Source organism: Rhinopithecus bieti, unplaced genomic scaffold (genome assembly GCF_001698545.2).
Source record: "Rhinopithecus bieti isolate Rb0 unplaced genomic scaffold, ASM169854v2 scaffold_1251, whole genome shotgun sequence".
Classification (NCBI taxonomy): domain Eukaryota; kingdom Metazoa; phylum Chordata; class Mammalia; order Primates; family Cercopithecidae; genus Rhinopithecus; species Rhinopithecus bieti.
The window spans coordinates 765,023-783,605 of NW_016803325.1; the positions used below are offsets into that span (position 1 = coordinate 765,023).

The 18,583-nt window shown below is 37.5% G+C and overlaps 1 protein-coding gene across 14 annotated transcripts; it reads left to right on the top strand.

The window, feature by feature from the left end:
- The first annotated feature begins 95 nt into the window (after positions 1–95).
- TEX55 (testis expressed 55) lies at positions 96–18,145 on the top strand. 14 transcript variants are annotated; one of them, XR_001886241.1, is made up of 4 exons: positions 96–1,620; positions 2,212–2,355; positions 5,231–5,377; positions 17,805–18,145. XR_001886241.1 is itself a non-coding variant. In XM_017875229.1 (4 exons), exons 1-4 carry the CDS (start codon positions 130–132, stop codon positions 17,871–17,873), a joined length of 1,767 nt encoding a protein of 588 aa, XP_017730718.1. In that variant the 5' UTR covers positions 96–129; the 3' UTR covers positions 17,874–18,145. The 14 variants fall into 14 exon arrangements, 9 of the variants coding, with proteins under 9 accessions (XP_017730718.1, XP_017730725.1, XP_017730729.1 ...); XR_001886240.1 differs by lacking the exon at positions 17,805–18,145 and adding an exon at positions 16,381–16,576; XR_001886242.1 differs by lacking the exon at positions 17,805–18,145 and adding an exon at positions 16,381–16,575 and having other exon boundaries at positions 5,234–5,377.
- Positions 18,146–18,583: the final 438 nt, after the last annotated feature.

Consider the following 18,583-nt stretch of genomic DNA (forward strand, 5'->3'; position numbering starts at 1 on the left):
TGACGCGCGCAGAGACCCGAACAAAGCCCTTGGGAATCATGTGGCGTTTCTGAAGGGTCTCCTAGACGACCCAGCCCAGCTCCACCCACAGTGCCTGGCAACCTAAACCAGTCAGGGACGCGGCAGGAAATGGAAGAGCCTCCGCAAGAGGCTCTGGCTGAACCCTTGGAACGTGAAAGCCCAGCCGCTCCCTCAAGTGCTGGCCACACTAATGGCCAGGAAGAAGACGACCAGAAGAACCAGGCCGAAAGGAAGGCAGATAACCACACTGCTCACAGAATAGCTGATCAGACTGCCCTAAGAGTGCCTAGCCAGGCTGAGTCCAACATATTTAGCCAAACTACCAATGGAGTAGCTGAACAAAATGGGCGTAGTACACCTGGTCAGGCTGGCCACAGAGCATCCAACCCTGCTAATGTTTCTGACCTTAGAGCAGATGATCAGGTTGACCAAACACCATCTGAACAGACTGAAGGCAAGGCATCTAGCCAAGCTAATAATGTACAGTATGAACAGAGTGATGGTCAGGTGTCTGGCCTGACCGAGGAAAGAACTGTGGAACAGATTGAACGAAGATTACCTAGCCAGGCTGAGAGAGTAACTTCTGGGCAGATTGATGGTAGACTGTCTATGCCATCTGACCAGAGAGGTTCCAGACAGACTGATCACAGAATGTCAGGCCAGTCTGAGAGAAGAACTTCTGAGCATTTTGGTGGTAGGTTATCTACACAGTCTAACCGAAGAGCTTCTGAACAGACTGACCACAAAATAGCAGGCCAGTCTGAGAGAAGAGCTTCCGAGCAGATGGACTGTAGAATATCTGACAAGGCTGAGGGAATAACTTCTGAGCAGATTACATACACGTTATCCAGACTATCTGAGAAAAGACCTTCTGTGCAGATTGATAGTGGGTTATCCGTACCATCTGACCGAAGTCCTTCTGTACAGATTGACAATGGATCATCCGTACCATCTGACCAAAGACCTTCAGTACAGATTGACCGCAGAATGTCAGGCAAAGTTAGGAGAACTTCTGTGAAGACTGACTACAGATTGGCTAGCCTGGCTGACCAAGGAACTTCTGAGCAGATTGACCTCAGATCGCATGGCCTCGTTGACCACAAAACATCTGTAAAGACTCACCACCAAGTGTATGGCAAAGCCACTGAACTAGCTGAACATCAGACTATTGACCAAGCTCATAGTAATGCTGATCAACCTCCAGTTGACAAGGCTGACTACAATGAATCTGACCAGATTGACCACTTAGCAGACAGACAAGCTAATCACAAAGACCAACTGTCTTACTATGAAAGACGTGGCCAGTCTGAAGACAGGATATTTCCCCAGTTAGGCAACAGCAAGGAGGACAAAGAGGCTGACTACAGAGTACAACCCTGCAAATTTGAGAACAGCCAAGTAGACCTCAATTCCAAGCTTTCAGTTGAAATGGAAACTCAAAATGCAACCACTATCCCAGCCTACCACCCAGTTGATGCCAGATTCACCAGTAATTTCCAAGCAAAAGACCAAGCCCTTTTCCCAAGACTCCCCTCCATCTCATCCAAATTGAACCATATTAGTAGTCAAGAAAAAACTCAAGCCATAGTAACCAAATCTGTAAGTTAAATGGGCATTTCATACCTACCTGGGAGATCAGAGACCTAGATGGGGCCTGGAGAGTAGAAATAGGGGTACAATGGAAGGGCATATATTGCATCAAGGATAAAGAAAAAACCCACATGTTGTGGTATGTGTGACCCATAATTTCAGGAAGGGCAAAAGAAGGATAGGAAATAAAAGAGAAGTATTGCCTTCTCTACTACCCAAAGGCCTTTCAGGAAGGATTAAAAACCAGGATTCAGGAAACCTGCATTTTAAGTCCTGGTTCTGCAATTAACTCTGTGATATTAAGTCATTTTCCCTCTCTGGGCTTCTACCAGGAGACGGGAATTTGGAGTTGATTAGAGATCCCTGCAAAGGGAAAAGTATTTGAAGTTGATTGGCAATGCCTAGGGTACCTCCCAGGACATGAGGTGCATTATATTGCACCTGGAGACCTGGAGGATTATCCAAGTCTCTCTTAAAAATATGTCTTTTCTCCACCTCCTGGTGTGAAGATCTCATTGACATCAGATTTCACTGATAATGACAATTCCTAGGCCCTTCAGGTTTACTAAGGATTCTTTGGTGGGGGGATTTAAATTTCAGGATGAATTTTCAGAAATTGAGCAAGGAAAGAGTTATCATATACGCAATCAAACTTGTAGAAGGTTCCCTTCTATAGTTTATGAAGATCCTTATCAAGTTTCACTCCAATACATGGAAAAACACCACATTCTGCAAATATTCCAGGTAAACCTCTCAATTCCTCTCTTTAATTGTAAGTTTTTCAAGAGGTACAAGAAAGGGCGTATTCTGTAAAAAGGGATATATTCTAATTGAGAAGTTAATAAGTGCATTAACATGTAGTTACCATAAGTAGTAAATGATAAACACCAAATAGATGATACCATTGTATGAAGCCATTCAGAGGGATTATAGATCAGGTAGGTTGGTTGATAGAGAAAAACTTGGCCAAGGGCTAAAGAGCCAGTCTAGGAAGGAAGGACAAAATATTATCAATTGAAAAGAAGAGAAAAAGGCAATCCAGGCAGAAGTATTATACCATCACGTGTTGCTTAATAATGAGGATATGTTCTGAGAGTTCTGAAACATGCATCATTAGGCGATTTTGTCACTGTGTGAACATCGGTGTACTTACACAAATCTAGATGATATAGCCTACCACACACTTAGGCTATATGGTATAGCCTATTGCTCCTAGGCTACAAACTTGTATTGTACATTATTATAATGAATACTGTAGGCAATTGTAACACAATGGGAAGTATTTGTGTATCTAAACATAGAAAACATACAGTAAAATTACCATATGAGAGATAAAAATGGTACACCTCTATGGAGTACTTAACTATGTACGGAGCTTGCAGGCCTGGAAGTTGCTCTGAGCGAGTCAGTGAGTGAGTGTGTGGTGAGTTAGTGTAAAGGCCTTGGATATTGCTGTACAATACTGTAGACTTTAGAAACATTGGCTACACTAAATTTTTTTAACATATTTTTCTTCAAAACTAAATTAACCTTAGCTTACTGTAGCTTTTTAACTTTATAAACTTTTAAATTTTTTAATCTTCTGACTGTTTTGTAATAACACTTAGCTTAAAATATACGTTGTACAGCTATACAAAATATTTTCTTTACATTTTATTCCGTAATCTTGGTTCTATTTTTTAAATTTTTTTTACTTTTATTTTCTACTTTTAAACATTTTGATTTAAAACTAAGACACAAATACACACTAACCTATGCCTACAGGGTCAGGATCATCAATATCACTGTCTTCCACCTTCACAACTTGTCGCACTGGCAGGTCTTCAGAGGCAATAAATGCATGGAGCTGTCATCTCCAGTAATAACAATGCCTTCTCCTGCAATATCCCCTGAAAAACCTCCCTGCTGTTTTACAGTTAACTTTTTTTAAATAGGTAGACAGAGTACATTCTAAATAAATCACATAGCAAGTACATAAACCAGCAACACAGTCAATTTATTTTCAAGTATGATGTACTGTCATAACTTCATGTGCTATATTTGTATACGACTGGTAGCAAAGTAGGTTTGTTTACACCAGCATCACCACAGACACATGATTAATGTTTTGCACTATGGCGTTATGACAGCTATGACGTCACTAGACAATAGGAATTTTTCAGCTCCATTAAAATCTTATATATGGAACATGACTATACTTTCAAAAGATGACCAATCTCGTAACCATCTAAGAATCCACATGCTCTAGAGGGGAAAAGAAATACTTTAAAATTCCTTCTAATTCTTCAAATTACAAATCTCATTGACCTCAGTATGTGGTGCTGGAATTTGTGGTTAGAAAGGTGTAAAATAAGAATGTCTTACCTCAAATGAAAACCTTTAAACTGAAAATTTTTGAATGTAAAGAAGTAGAGCATAGAGGAAAGAGAACAGATTTTGTAATCTGTTAGCCCAAGGCTCAAATCCTAACTTTGTACTTCTTGTCTTTGTGATTTGGGAAAAATTACTTAACTTTTGTGAACCTAAGATTCCTCACATAAAATAAGGATAAGTGATGTCTACTTCATTAACCTTGGTCTATGCCTTTTCCTTTTCAAATGTCTTTTGTTGGAAGAGTACTAATGTCTGGGTTTCTGGCTTTAATTAAAGAACTACTAATTATTAAACTGAAGGATGAAACCTGTTGAGACTTCCATTGAGACAGTAGAGTTTTAATCATTTTATAATTTTCTTCACCTGTGAAGAAAAAAATGCTTATGCATACAACATTGTTATATGAAAAAATAGTAATTAAATATATGTTCAACAGAAATAGATATAAAACACATAATGGAATGATGTTGGCGCCTTAGATAGACCTGAATATTTTATCCTGAAATCTGCCTGATTGTTATGCCCTGCAAGTGAGAATTGTGCTTACTTTATTATTATTTTTTAATTTATTCAATAACAACAAAAGTATGGAAGTGAATCTAAAGTTTTATATATACTTTTTCATAATATTATAATACTGAACATCATTTTGCCATTTATAATCAAATGTCTCAGAAGGAAGTTTCTATGCAAAATTGTGCAGTGTTTTAAAATTTTATTCAAAAGTTTTCTCATACTGTTCTGTTCTTCAAAGCAAATAATTTATTAATTTCTCAATCTAGCAAGATCACAATTCTCAAAACAAATATTTTCTTCCAAACTTTCTCACTATCTCTTTGATCTTGGAAACTAGTGAAAATATCAATTGCTATTTATACTAAATTTTTATTTCTCTAAATTTTACCTTAATTTGCCTAATTTTATTAGTAATAATAAAGTAAGCTGTTACTTAATTTCTTCAAAATACCATAGTGAGCCGGAAATAGTGGTGTGCACCTATAGTCCTAGCAACTCAGGATGCTGAGGCAGGAGGATTCCTTGAGCCCGGGAGTTTGAAGCTGTAGTGAGCTATGAACTATGATAGTACCACTGCATTCCATCTTGGGTGACAGAGTGAGAACCCATCTCTGAAAAAACAAAAGCTATGGTATGTGTTAGATTAGTGGGAGAGATAGCATCAAATATAACCTGACCACATAACTTTTGTGCAGAGCCATAATGTGTTGCCTTATGCTCTCTCTCTCAGCAGATTACTGAAAACTTAGTCTATGAAAAGCCAGAGGACCCCCTGAATTTTATGCTGTGCCAGGTATAGAATTGGAGAAAAAGAACAACCTTTTAATTCTCTTTATTGTAAAATACAGCACATATACAGCAAAGTGTATAGAACAAAGTACGTACAACTCTGAATTCTTATGAAGTAAACATACCTTTAATTACCATTCATTTTAAAAAAATAAATAAAACATAACCAGCATCCCAGAAGCCCCCCTCCTTTCCCTCACAGTTATTACTTTCCACAAAAGGATTCTTTATGACCTTTATGGCAATGACCTCCTCACTTTTCTTTATAATTTTATCACTAAACCTGAATCATGAAACACTGATGTTTATATTTGTCAGCTTTTGAACTGTATATAAAGGGAACCGTATCATATGTAATCAATTGTACCTGGTTTCTTATGCTCAAAATTATGTCATTGGGACTGATCCATGCTGTTGTATGTGGCAATAGTTCATTCATTTTAATTGGCAGGGGTGTCCAATCTTTTGGCTTCCCTGCGCCACTTTGGAAGACAAATTGGGGCCACATGTAAAATACACTAACAATGATAGCTGATGAGCTGATGAGAAAAAAATAACGCAAAAACTCATAATATTTTAAGAAAGTTTATGAATTTTTGTTGGGTCTCATTCAAAGCTGTCCTGGACCACATGCAGCCCACAAACTGCAGGTTGGACAAGCCTGCTGTACAGTATTCATTGTGTAGAATACGATAATTTATCCTACCTTCAATGGGAATTCAGGTTGTTTCCAACTTGGAGTTATTACAAAAATTTTTGCTGTAAACCTTCTTGCACATGTCTTTTGGTAACACGTTTCTCTTGAGTGCATACCTTGAAGAGTAACTGCTGGATCATAGGGTATGTGTTTCCTCAGCTTTAGTAGATTATTTCAAACAATTTCCCAAAGTGATTATACCCATTTATGTTCCCACCAGTAGTGTGTAAGAGTTCCAGTTGTTCCACATCCTTACCAATGCTTACTACTATCAGTGTTTTTAGCATCAGCCATTTCAATAGGTGAAGAGTAACATATGATTGCAATTTCATTTTGCTTTTTCCTGATTACTAAGGCAGTTGCATATCTTTTCATTTGTTTATTGGCCATTTGGAAATACTTATTTTTCTATTGTATTGTTTGTCTTTTTCTTAATCATTGGTAACAATTTTCCATATATTCTGGTTATGACTTCTTTCTTAATTATGCTTGTTGCAGGTGTCTTTCCACTGTGTCTTCCCTTTATTTCTCTTAAATGTATCTGTGTGTGAACAGAAATTATTAATTTTAATATAGTCAAATTATTTAAAAAAATAATTTTCAGTGTCCTATTTTAGAAGCTTCCCCTTAGCCCAAGCTCTTGACGGGCTGGGTTGCTCAGACTGGAGTGCAGTGACACGATCTTGGCTCACTGCAGCCTCCACCTCCCAGGTTCAAGGGATTATCCTGCCTCCCGAGTAGCTGGGACTACAGGCATGCGCCACCCCGCCCAGCTAAATTTTTTGTATTGTTAGTAGAGATAGGAATACACCATGTTGGTTAGGCTGGTCTTAAACTCCTGACCTCAAATGATCTGCCTGCCTTGGCCTCCCAAAGTGCTGGGATTACAGGCATGAGCCATAGCACCCAGGCGACCATAGTTTTCCATAATATCTCATGAAAGTTTCTTTGTGGTTGGTCTTTTAAAGAGCAGGGGTGGGGTTAGTTTTGTTTGTTTCTTGCCTTTCACATTTATATCCACAATTGGTCTGGAATTGATTTTGTGCAGGGTGTAAGGTGGGGTCGAGTTTCATTTTCTTCCAGTCAGATATCGAGTTGACCAAGTGCCTTTTAGTAAAACAACTATATCTTCCATATTGCTCTACTTGAATTATATAGTATATTTGTCCATCTTTGCTTCAAAACAAGACTGTCTTATTGCTTGTACAAAGTACAATTAAGCTTTTTGTTGATCTTATATCCAGCAACCTTACTAAACTCAAATTATTAATTCCAATAATGTATGTGTTTATTCTTTAGGTGTTTCTACAGATATATGTAAATAGTAGCAGTTTTATTTTGGCCTTTACAATCCTTTTCCTTTTTTCCTCCTTGTTTTATTGCATGTATGATATATCTTCTCTTTGACTCTTCAGATCCACCTTCCTGTCTTCTCTACCACAAAAATACTAACTTGGAATTACCAAATCAACAGGCTCTCATTCCTTCTGACTTCCAATTGGGTTAAGCCAATGGAAAACCCTGGAAGATGATTATAAGGAGGAAACGAGGTGAAATCAGGTTTATTCTCCTGGCTTTCTCCCCTAAGAGGTCACCTTCATCTGTGTGTCTTAAGCTGTCTCACAGTATCTTATTTTATATGACTATTTTCTTCTGAATTCCAGCAATGTTCTCTCTCCTTTACCCTTCAACCCTAAAGTAAGTTCAACTGCTACTAGCTTTGGATTATTATATTGTCCCATGTGACTCCCCCTGCCTAATTCTTTTCAAATAGCCCATTTATAAATAAACTCTTATTGAATTCTATTATAAGTATGCCATCCATTTCCTGTTGGAATGCTGACTGATACAGTACACTGGTTAGGGATGTCCTGTTTAATTAATGCTGAATAGAAGTAGCTACAGTGGTTCAACTTACTTGCTTTTGTACTTTTCTCACTGATATATAATAGTTCCACATATTTTTAAGGTGCATGTGATATTTTCATACATATATACAATGTGTAATGATCAAATCAGATAATTGAAATATTTACTACCTAAAACATTTTTCTTTTTTTTTCTTTTGGGAACATTATAATTCTTCTCTTCTAGCTATTTTGAAATATACAATAAAATATTATTAACTATAGTTTTCTTACTGTACTAAATACTAGAACTTATTCCTTTTAACTGTACTTTGTACCCCATAACCAATTTCTCTACATCTTCCCTTCCCCTTTTCCCTTCCTAGCCTCTGGTAACCATGAATCTATTCTGCCTCCATGAGATCCACTTTTTTAGATCTCATATGAGTGAAAACATGCAATATTTGTCTTTCTGTGCCTGGCTTATTTCACTTAACATAAAGACCTCCAGTTCCATCCATGTTGCTGCAAATAACAGGACTTCCTTCTTTTTATGTCTGCATAGTATTCCATTATATATATATGCCACATTTTCTTTATCCATTCATGTGTTGATAAACACTTAGGTTGATTCCTTACCTTGGATCTTTCGAATAGTGCTGTAGTAAACATGGGAGTGCAGATATCTCTTTAAAACACTGATTTCCTTTCCTTCGGAAATGATAGCCAGCAGTGGGATTGCTCGACTATATGGTAGTTCTGTTTTTACTTTTGTTTAGGAAACTTGATATGTTTTTCATAATGGCTGTAATACTTTACATTTACACCAATAGTGTGCAGTATTCCTCTTTCTTTGTATCTCCACCAGCACTTGGTTTGTTTGGTGGTTTGGTTTTTCTTTTTTTTTTTTTTTAGTTGTTTGTTTGTTTTTTGGTCTTTTTGATAATAGCCATTCTAACTGGGATGAGATGGCATCTCATTGTGGTTTTGATTTGCATTTCCCTGATGATTAGTAATGTTGAGCATTTTCCCATATACATCTTGACCATTTGTATATCTTATTTGGAGATATGTATATTCAGATCTTTTGCTTATTTTATGTTGTGTTATTTTTTGCTGAGTTGTCTGAGTTCCTCTAGTTATTAATCCTTTGTCAGATGAATAGTTTGCAAATATTTTTCCCACTTTGTAGGTTGTCTCTTAACTCATTTTGTTTGCTGTGTAGAGCAGCTTTTTTTTAATAAGGCTAGATTACTTGAGATGACTTGATGTAATCTCATTTGTCTAGTTTTGCTTTTGTTGCCTGTACTTTTGAGGTCTTACCTAAAAATCTTCATTCAGATCAATGTCCTATTGCTTTTTTTCCAATGTTTTATTCTAGTATTTTCGAAGTTTCAGGTTTTACATTTAAGTCCGTAATCCATTTTGAGTTGATTTTTGTATATAGTGAAAGATAGGGATGCAGTTTTATTCTTCTGCATATGGACATCCTGTTTACCAAGCACCATTTATTAAAGAGTCTGTTCTTTCCCCCAATATATGTTATTGGCATCTTTGTCAAAAATTAGTTGACTGTAAGTGCATAGATATATTTCCGAGTTGTCCATTCTGTTCCATTAGTCTATGTGTCTGTTTTTATGCCAGTACCATGCTGTTTTAGTTACTGTAGCTTTGTAGTATAATTTGAATTCATCTGCTGTGATACCTTCTAGTATTCTCTGATGGTTATTTGTATTTCTGTGGTGTCAGTGGTGGTATCCCCTTTATAATTTCTCATTGTGTTCATTTGAATCTTCTCTCTTTTCTTCTTTATTATTTTAACTAGCAGTCTATCTATTGATATTTTTTAAAAACCAGCTCCTGAATTCATTGATTTTTTTTTTTTTTTTTTTTTTTTTTTTTTTTTTTTTGAGACGGAGTCTCGCTCTGTCGCCTGGGCTGGAGTGCAGTGGCCGGATCTCAGCTCACTGAAAGCTCCGCCTCCCGGGTTTATGCCATTCTCCTGCCTCAGCCTCCCGAGTAGCTGGGACTACAGGTGCCCGCCACCTCGCCCAGCTAGATTTTGTATTTTTTAGTAGAGACGGGGTTTCACCGTGTTAGCCAGGATGGTCTCGATCTCCTGACCTCGTGATCTGCCCTCCTCGGCCTCCCAAAGTGCTGGGATTACAGGCTTGAGCCACTGTGCCTGGCCAAATTCATTGATTTTTTGAAGGATTTTTTGTGTCTCTATCCCTTTCAGTTTCACTCTGAGCTTGGTAATTTCTTGTCTTCTGCTAGCTCTGGGGTTTGTTTGCTCTTAGTTCTCTAGTTCTTTAAGTTGTGATGTTAGGGTGACGATTTGAGACCTTTCTAGCTTTTTGATATTCATTTAGGACTATACATTTCCCTCTTAACACTGCTTTAGCTATATCCCAGAAGTTCTGGTATGTTGTCTTTTTGTTCTCATTGGTTTCAAATAACTTCTTGATTTCTGCCTTAATTTCATTATTTACCCCAAAGTCATTCAGGACCAGGTTGTTCAATTTCCATGTAGTTGTGTGGTTTTGAGTGGGTTTCCTAATCTTGAGATCTAATTTGATTGGACTGCAGTCTGAGAGACTTTGTTATGATTTCACGTCTTTTACATTTGCTTTTAACTGTATTTTGTACCCCATAACCAATTTCTCTACATCTTCCCTTCCCCTTTTCCCTTCCTAGCCTCTGGTAACCATGAATCTATTCTGCCTCCATGAGATCCATGAGATTCACGTCTTTTACATTTGAGAAGTGTTTTACTTCCAATTATGTGATCAATTTTAGAGTAAGTGCCAAGTGGCACCAAAAAAATGTATATTCTGTGTTTTAAGGTGGAGAGTTCTGTAGATATCTGTGAGGTCCAGTTGGCCCAGAGCTGAGTTCTAGTCCTGAATATCTTTGTTAATTTTCTGTCTCAATGATACTGACAGTGGGGTATTAAAGTCTCCCACTATTGTTGTATGGGGCTGTAAGTCTCTTTGTAGGTCTTTAGTAACTTGTTTTATGAATCTGGGTGCTCCTGTATTGAGTGCATATGTATTTAGAAGAGTTAGCTCTTCCTGCTGAATCAAACCCTTTACCATTTTGTAATGCCCTTGTCTTTTTTGTCCTTTGTTGGTTTAAAGTCTATTTGGTCAGAAACTAGGATTGTAACCCCTGCTTTTTTCTGCTTTCCATTTCCTTTGTAAATTCTCCTCCATCTCTTAATTTTGAGCCTGTGTGTGTCTTTGCATGTGAGATGTCTCTTGAGTTCAGCACACCAATGGGTCTTGTCTTTTATCCTGCTTGCCATTCTGTGTCTTTTAATTGGGGCATTTAGCCCATTTACATTTAAGGTTAATATTGTTATGTGTGAATTTGGTCCTGTCATCATCATGCTGGCTAGTTAATTTTGCAGACTTGTTAACATAGTTGTTTCATAGTGTCATTGGTCTGTGTACTTTGGGGTATTTTTATAGTGGCTGGTAATGGTTTTTCCAAGTTTGTGCTGCGAGGTCTGCTGCTAGCCTGATTGGGTTCCCCCTGTAGGTTCCTGATCTCTCTCTCTGGCTGCCTTTAAGATTTTTTTCTTTTATGTTCATCTTGGTGAATCTGAAGACTATGTGCCTTGGGGATGGTTGTCTTGTATGGTATCTCACAGGGGTTCTCTATTTTTCTTAAATTTGTATGTCCACCTCTGTGGTGAGATTGGGGAAATTTTTGTGAACTATATCCTCACTCTGTTTTCCAAGTTGTTTATTCTCTCTCTTTTTCTCTCAGGAATGCCAGTGAGTCATAGATTTGGCCCCTTCACAATCCCACTTTTTTTGGAGGTTTTATTCATTTTTTTAAATAAAAAAAACTTTTGTCAACTGAATTGATTCGAAAAACTGGTCTTCCAGCTCTGATATTCTTTCCTCACCTTGGTCAATTCTGCTGTTAATGATTCTAACCGTATTCGTCATTCTTGAAGTGAATTCTTTAATTCCATATGTTCAATTTTGTTCTGTCTTAAAATGGTTATTTCATCTTTCAGTTCCTAAAATGAATCATTTTAGTGGATCCCTTGGGTTGGGTTTCAACTTTCTGCTGGATCTCAATGATCTTTCTTGCCATGCAGATTCTGAATTCTATGTCTGTCATTTCAGTCATTTCAATCTGGTTTAAAACCATTGCTGGGGGACTAGTCCGTTAATCTGGAGGTAAAGGGTCACTTTGGCTTTTGGAATTACCAGAGATTTTGCATTGATGCTTTCTCATGTGTGAGGGCTAGTGTTTCTTTAACTGTGATGGGAGTTGAGTATAGTCAGTTGGCTTCATTTCTGCTTGCTTTCAGAGGGCCAATGCTCTGTGCAGGATTTTGTGGCTGGGTTTTTACTTTAGGTTTCACAGATGCTGTATACTGGCAAAATATTTTTAGTGTTATAATTTGGGCTGAAATCCAGTAGTGGTGCTTAAGAGTAGTAGCCAGCAGATAGGCTGTTAGCCCTCTGCTCTTTCATATTTTGACACATTCACAGTAGTGCTCTGCAGTAGAGGGGAGAGAGATGACCACTCCCCCTCAACTAGGTTCACTCCTGGAGTTTGGGGTAGCTGTCACCAATCACTAGCTCTGTACCTGCCTTTCCTTTGTTAGGTGTTCTGGACTGCAGGACTCCCTCAGGCATGGGGCCACAGCTGGCAGTCAGGCCATACCCTTCCCTAACTGGCCCTGTGGAGGGAGGCACACCTGCTCCCCCACCAGCCTGAGAACCTGGGCGTCTCACCCCTTTCATTGTTCTGAGAGTTTCCCCTTGCTTGGGAGCTGCACAAATCAGTAAGTCCCACCTAGCTAGGAATAGCAGGGGTGAATGAAGTCACCTGGTCCATTATCCAGGCATATCCTGGGGGAGCACAGAGCTATGCCCACCCATAGAGTTCAGGCAGAGGTGTGGCCACTGTGTGGAAGCCCCAGCCAGGGAGTGTTGCACGTCTAGGAGCAGCAGTTGGGTGGAGTAATCTGGCCCACCATCCAGGTGCTTCCTGGGAGAACACATAGCTGCACTGCCCACAGAGTTTAGGCAGAGGCAGGTCTTCTCTGCTGGAAGCCCCAGCTAGCATGTTACACTTGCATAGGAGCAGCAGGGGTGGGTAGAGTAACCTGATCTGCTGTTTGGGTGCTTCCTGGAGAAAGGCAGGAACTGTGTCTCCTGCCAGAGTTCAGGCAGGTGTGGGACCACTGTGCTGGAAGCTGACACTGAACCTTATCTGGTGAGGGGGAGTGGAGCAATCTGACTACTCTCTGGCATCATGACTGTGGCCTTTATTGGGGCTATGGCAGCTTGCACCAGGCTGCTCCAGCACCCAAGGCCTGTGGGTGTCTCTGTGGACTTTAGTGTTGCTTCTGCAGAAACTCTAGATGGCTCTCAGTATCAGTCTAGAGGCCCTGTGGGAGTCATGGGTGTTCTTCCATTCCTAGGATTGCATAAGTCCCTGTGGGTAGTGTGGATCCCCTGGGGATTCTCACCCTTTCCCCTTATTGGGGAGCTTCTCTTGCCTCCAGGCCAGTCCCAGGTGACTGGCTGCTCAGCTTTGCTCTTCTCTGTTTTCTATGTCCTCTCACTCCCTTGATGGATCCCCATGTGGTTTCTTCAGTTCATTTTTTTTTTACTTTCTATCTGTCTTCTATTTCCTATACTTTCCTTCATTTCTGGTGTATTTTCCTTTATTTGATTGAGCATAGTTAATTATTACAGCTGCTTTAAAGTGCTTGTCTAGAGCCAAGTACAGTGGCTCATGCCTATAATCCTAGCACTTTGGGAGGCCAAGGTGGGCAGACCACTTGAGGCTAGGAGTTCAAAGTCAGCCTGGCCAACATGGTATAACCCTGTCTCTACTGAAAATACAAAAAATTAGCCAGCTGTGGTGGTGGGCGCCTGTAGTCCCAACTACTCAGGAGGCTGAGGCAGGAGAATGGTGTGAACCTGGGAAGCGGAGGTTTCAGTGAGCTGAGATCGCGCCACTGCACTCCATCCTGGGTGACAGAGCAAGATTCTGTCTCAAAAAAAAAAAAAAAAAAAAAAAATTAGCTGGGTGTGATGGCGTGCACCTGTAATCCCAGCTACTTAGGAGGCTGAGGCACTAGAATCACTTGAACCCCGGAGGCGGAGGTTCCAGTGAGCCAAGATTGCACCACTACACTCTGGCCTGAGTGACAAAGTGAAACTCTGTCTCAAAAATAAAGTGCTTCTCTAGTAACCTCAACACCAGATCATCTGAGAGTTGGCATCTGTTGATTGTCTTTTTCATTTAAAGTGAATTTCTATGCTTTCTACAAGTAGAATAATTTTAGACAACCTGGGATATTATTATTATTATATTGCGTAGTCTGAGATTAGCTATAGTTTTCTGATGAACATTGATTTTTTTTTAATGGCAGTTAATATGCTTAAATTCAAAGTGTAAGTTCTCTCTTGCCTCATGTAATTAACAGGTCATCACTCAGATCAATTCACATTACTTTGAATCTATCCTATGAGTACATGTTCTAGGGGTCAGCCTGAAGTTTATACTATTGGAGAATCTTTTTCTCCTTTCAGAATTCTCCCTCACTCTTCAGAAACTGTTCATATTTGGCCAGGCTACTTCCCCTGATTCTTCCATACAGAAAGATAGCAGGATTTCTTATCAGAGTTTTAGGCATTCTTACACTGCCACAGCTGTCTATGACTGTGATTTCTATTGGGTCAAAGCTGAAAAAATGAAGAACTCATTTTGGTCACTTGGTCCAAGTTTAGACTTTCCTTTAAAATATATCTGTCTTTGTTTAGGCTCCAGAGCCTTCAGGAAGTTATGTTTTGGTTTGGTTTGATTTTTGCATTGGTTTGTTTGTGGTAGGTGAGGTGGGTGTTGTATTTTGTCCATTGTATACAGCTGTTATCTGCAGGACTCATTTTTAAGTGCCTTTTCCTGTATTTAGGAAGCAGAACCTCCTTGCTAAAAAATAATGTATGCATTTAAAGTTTTATCACATAAATTTAATTATATAGTATTTTCATTTAATTTAGTTCTAAATAGTTTCTAATATGTATTCTAATTTCTTCTTCAACTCATAGGTTTGGGGACATTATATTATTTGTACAAATTATTAGATATTGGATTTTGCAGTTATCTTTTGGTTTCTAAGTCAATTGCACTTTGCTCATAGAACATACTTTGTATAACATCAAATCTTTGAAATGTGTTTACTTGCTTTATGACACAGCAAAACCATATATTTATGGTTAATAGTTGTGAATAAATTTTTTGTAGTTTTAAAAAAAGGTTTATTCTACAATCATTGGTCAGTGTTCTGAATGTATCAATTAAGTCAGGCTTACTAAACATGTTATTCAAGTCTTCTAATATGATTGTGAATTTGTCTATCTCCCTGTAGTTCAGTCAGTTTTTGCTGTGTATATGTGCTTGGGGTTATGTTATTAAGTGCATATGAATTTAGAATTCTTATTTATTTCTGGTAAATTGAACTATTTATTATAAAGAGGTATATCACGTACTCTGACTACTTGGTTCAACATTATTGTGGCTATACCAGATTTATTTTTGTTAACATGTAAATGGTATTATATTTTTCTATTCTTATTACTTTTAATTTTCCTCTGTTCTTAGGTTTCAGATATGTTTTCTATAAATAGTATATAGTTGAGTTTTGCTTTTATCATTAATACTCAAATCTGGTAAGTTTTAACCATTTACAACCAATACAATTAAAGATATATTTGAGGTTAAATCTCTTGTTTTGCTATGTGCTATTTGTCCTACTTGGTATGTTTCTTTTTCTTTACTTTTAGCCTTCTTTTATCATTCCATTTTCCCTCTATTGGCTTAGAAGTTATCTACTTTTATTTTTTGTTGTTTTTTATTCGGGAAATTTTTTAAATTAGCAAACTTTATTTTTAGAGCAGTTTTAAATTTATAGAAAAATTGAGCAGAAAGAACAGTTTCCATACATCTCCTTACCCTTCCCTCATCTCCCACCACGAATTTCTCCTATTATTAACATTTTGCATTAGTGTGACACACCTGTTACAAATTGGTGAGCCAGTATTTGATATATTATTATTAACTAAAGACCATAGTTTACATTAGGGTTCTTTCTTTGTGTCGTACATTCTATGGGCTTTGACACATATATATGATCTACTGTGACATGGATCTACTGTGACAGGCTTATACAGAATGTGGTCACTGTTCTAATAATCCTCATGATATTTTATAACGGTTCCCATAGAGACTGTAACATATGTCCTTGATGCATCCAAGTGGAAGCTTGCACCTGGTTTCTCTTGACCTCACCCCATGTGATATGTGCTGTCTCCCTTTGCTGATTTGAATCTGTATTATTTCATTGCAATAAACCATGAATATAACAAAAAAAAGTACAAATTATTTGCACCAGCTAAATATATGGATTTCTGTATTTTGAATCTCTACATATTTTAGCCTAACAAAATATGGTAATTCCAAGTAAACCAAAATTGCAAGTGGAAAAAAATTGTTTTTCATTCTCCCTAGGTGCAGGAAATGATGAAAAACAGAGACAAAATGTGAAATCTACAAAGAATGAGCCTCTCTTCAGTATTGTTTACAATCATGTGTCAATACTATGTTCTGTTTTCCATCTGAAAAAAAATGGTTTTGAATAGACTTTGGTGGTGACTCTACCTGAATGTGTTCTTAATTTTTAAGTAAAAAATCTATAGGATATCTATGTAAACTTTACATAACAATTACAGATATCTCTGGATAATCATACAAAAATATACACATTATACATATGCATTCAATGATATTTCAATACTCATTCCCCTAAATCCCTGAATAATAAGTTCACAATCACAACTAGCAATTTATATGTACTTCTTATAAAGCATACAAATCTGTCTCCAAGCTATTTACAAAATGTGTAATCAGAAAATGTATGAAAAAGAATTTATGACAGCATTTTTTCTCTTAATGAAAGATTATTGTTGTAATATCTCTTTTTTATTTTTACTGTTTCTTCTTTAACCTTGTTTGTTATATTCTGCCATTAGTGGATGTGATTCTAATTTTTTCCCATGGATAGCTCACTTCTGATTTTTAATCTACAGCAAAACTCAAACATGTTATACTACTCCATACACACCTGTGGGTGAGGCAGAACATCACCTTCTCATTACCATTTCCCCTAAAGAGTATCTGCATTATGTGGAATGTATAACCAGTTCAACTGGTATTTTAATGCAAAAAACCTTAACTTGGTCTGTCTGGTATGAGTGTGTCTGCCTAAAGATCATAACTGAGATGATCATCTGATACTACTTTTGTGATATGAACCTTCCATTTAATTTCTATTTGAACATGACAGGAGACTTGATTTTTTATATTGTTTAGTTGATGAATTGGTATGGTCATATGATTGAATTACAATAAATTAAGCTTCTGTTTGAACAATCATGCACAAACTCTACTTTTTTATATCTTTCATTTCTTAAAATTACATAAAAATCATTTTATAATTTCAAAGTTTACTTGTTTTTTTTTTCAGTTGTCCACAAAATGTATGTGTACTCAAACTCAATAAATTGTTCTTATTCAAACAGATAAGGAGCTCTGTTGACTGTGGGCTGGCAAAACTAGGTGAAAGCTGATAAATTTGCAGTAAACCTGTGGGAAAAGTTTGAGTTACACACTAAGGTCCTACCAATTAGTTGGGTGAATAAAATAATCCAAAGATAAATGGACCAATAATATTTTAGTGATTAAAAACTCAAATGTTATCAACAACAAATGAAATTAATGATTAAATTTAGTTCACTAGTTTTCAATCCTAAGACCAGACAGTTTTGCTATGTTTCTTAAAGCAGAACATTTAGGACCCAACCACACCAGCCACTTTAGCCTTTCTTGTTGGCTTTCTGGGATGCCTTTCACAACTGTCATTTTTGACCTTTCAGAATGAGGCAATGGATCAGAGGGATGGGCTTGGTATGGTACAGCGAACCTGTCTGAAGATGTTTGTCTAAGAAGAAAAGGGAGAAAATGAAGATCAAGCTTCATATGCGATGACTCAGGCTCTCTACTGAAAGAGCTATCTAATATGGAAGCTCAATCAGCTAAAAGTGTATTCAGCGCTTAGTCCCTAAGTGGAATGAAGTAGTCCCAGGCCAGGAGTAAACACTAAAGAATCTGGGTGGAACTTACTGTCAAGCAGAAAAGAAAGAGGCGTCTCAGAACTGACCCTTTTGGAGTAAAACTGACAGAGGACATGGATGGCTATGTTGAATATAAAAGGAAAATAAATGTTTCAATGTCAGAGTAACTGGAGATCAAAACACATGACCTCCCTTGAAGGAATCCTTTAAAGAAGCTTATGAAAAACAGATTTTTTATACAGCTATGAAGTATGAGCGTCTCAAGTGTTGTTAGAGATGTTTATGAAAACACTTAGAATAGTAATGGGCATTGCTAGTCCTGATTATTTTAGTAATATTATTATCAACAATAGTAATATGGGATTTTACCCGAGCAATTCTGATTACCCTCACTCAAATAATTCCCCAGCTACCCTGATTTCCTCACGGTAAGAGCAAAGCTACTTGAGCAGTTTTCCTTCATCTTTCTCCTCCCTTCTTCCGTTTAAAGAATAAATATGACACCATTAGTCATTTGAAAAATGTAAATCAAAACCACAATGAGAGATCACCTTACACTCACAATAATCAAAAAAACAATA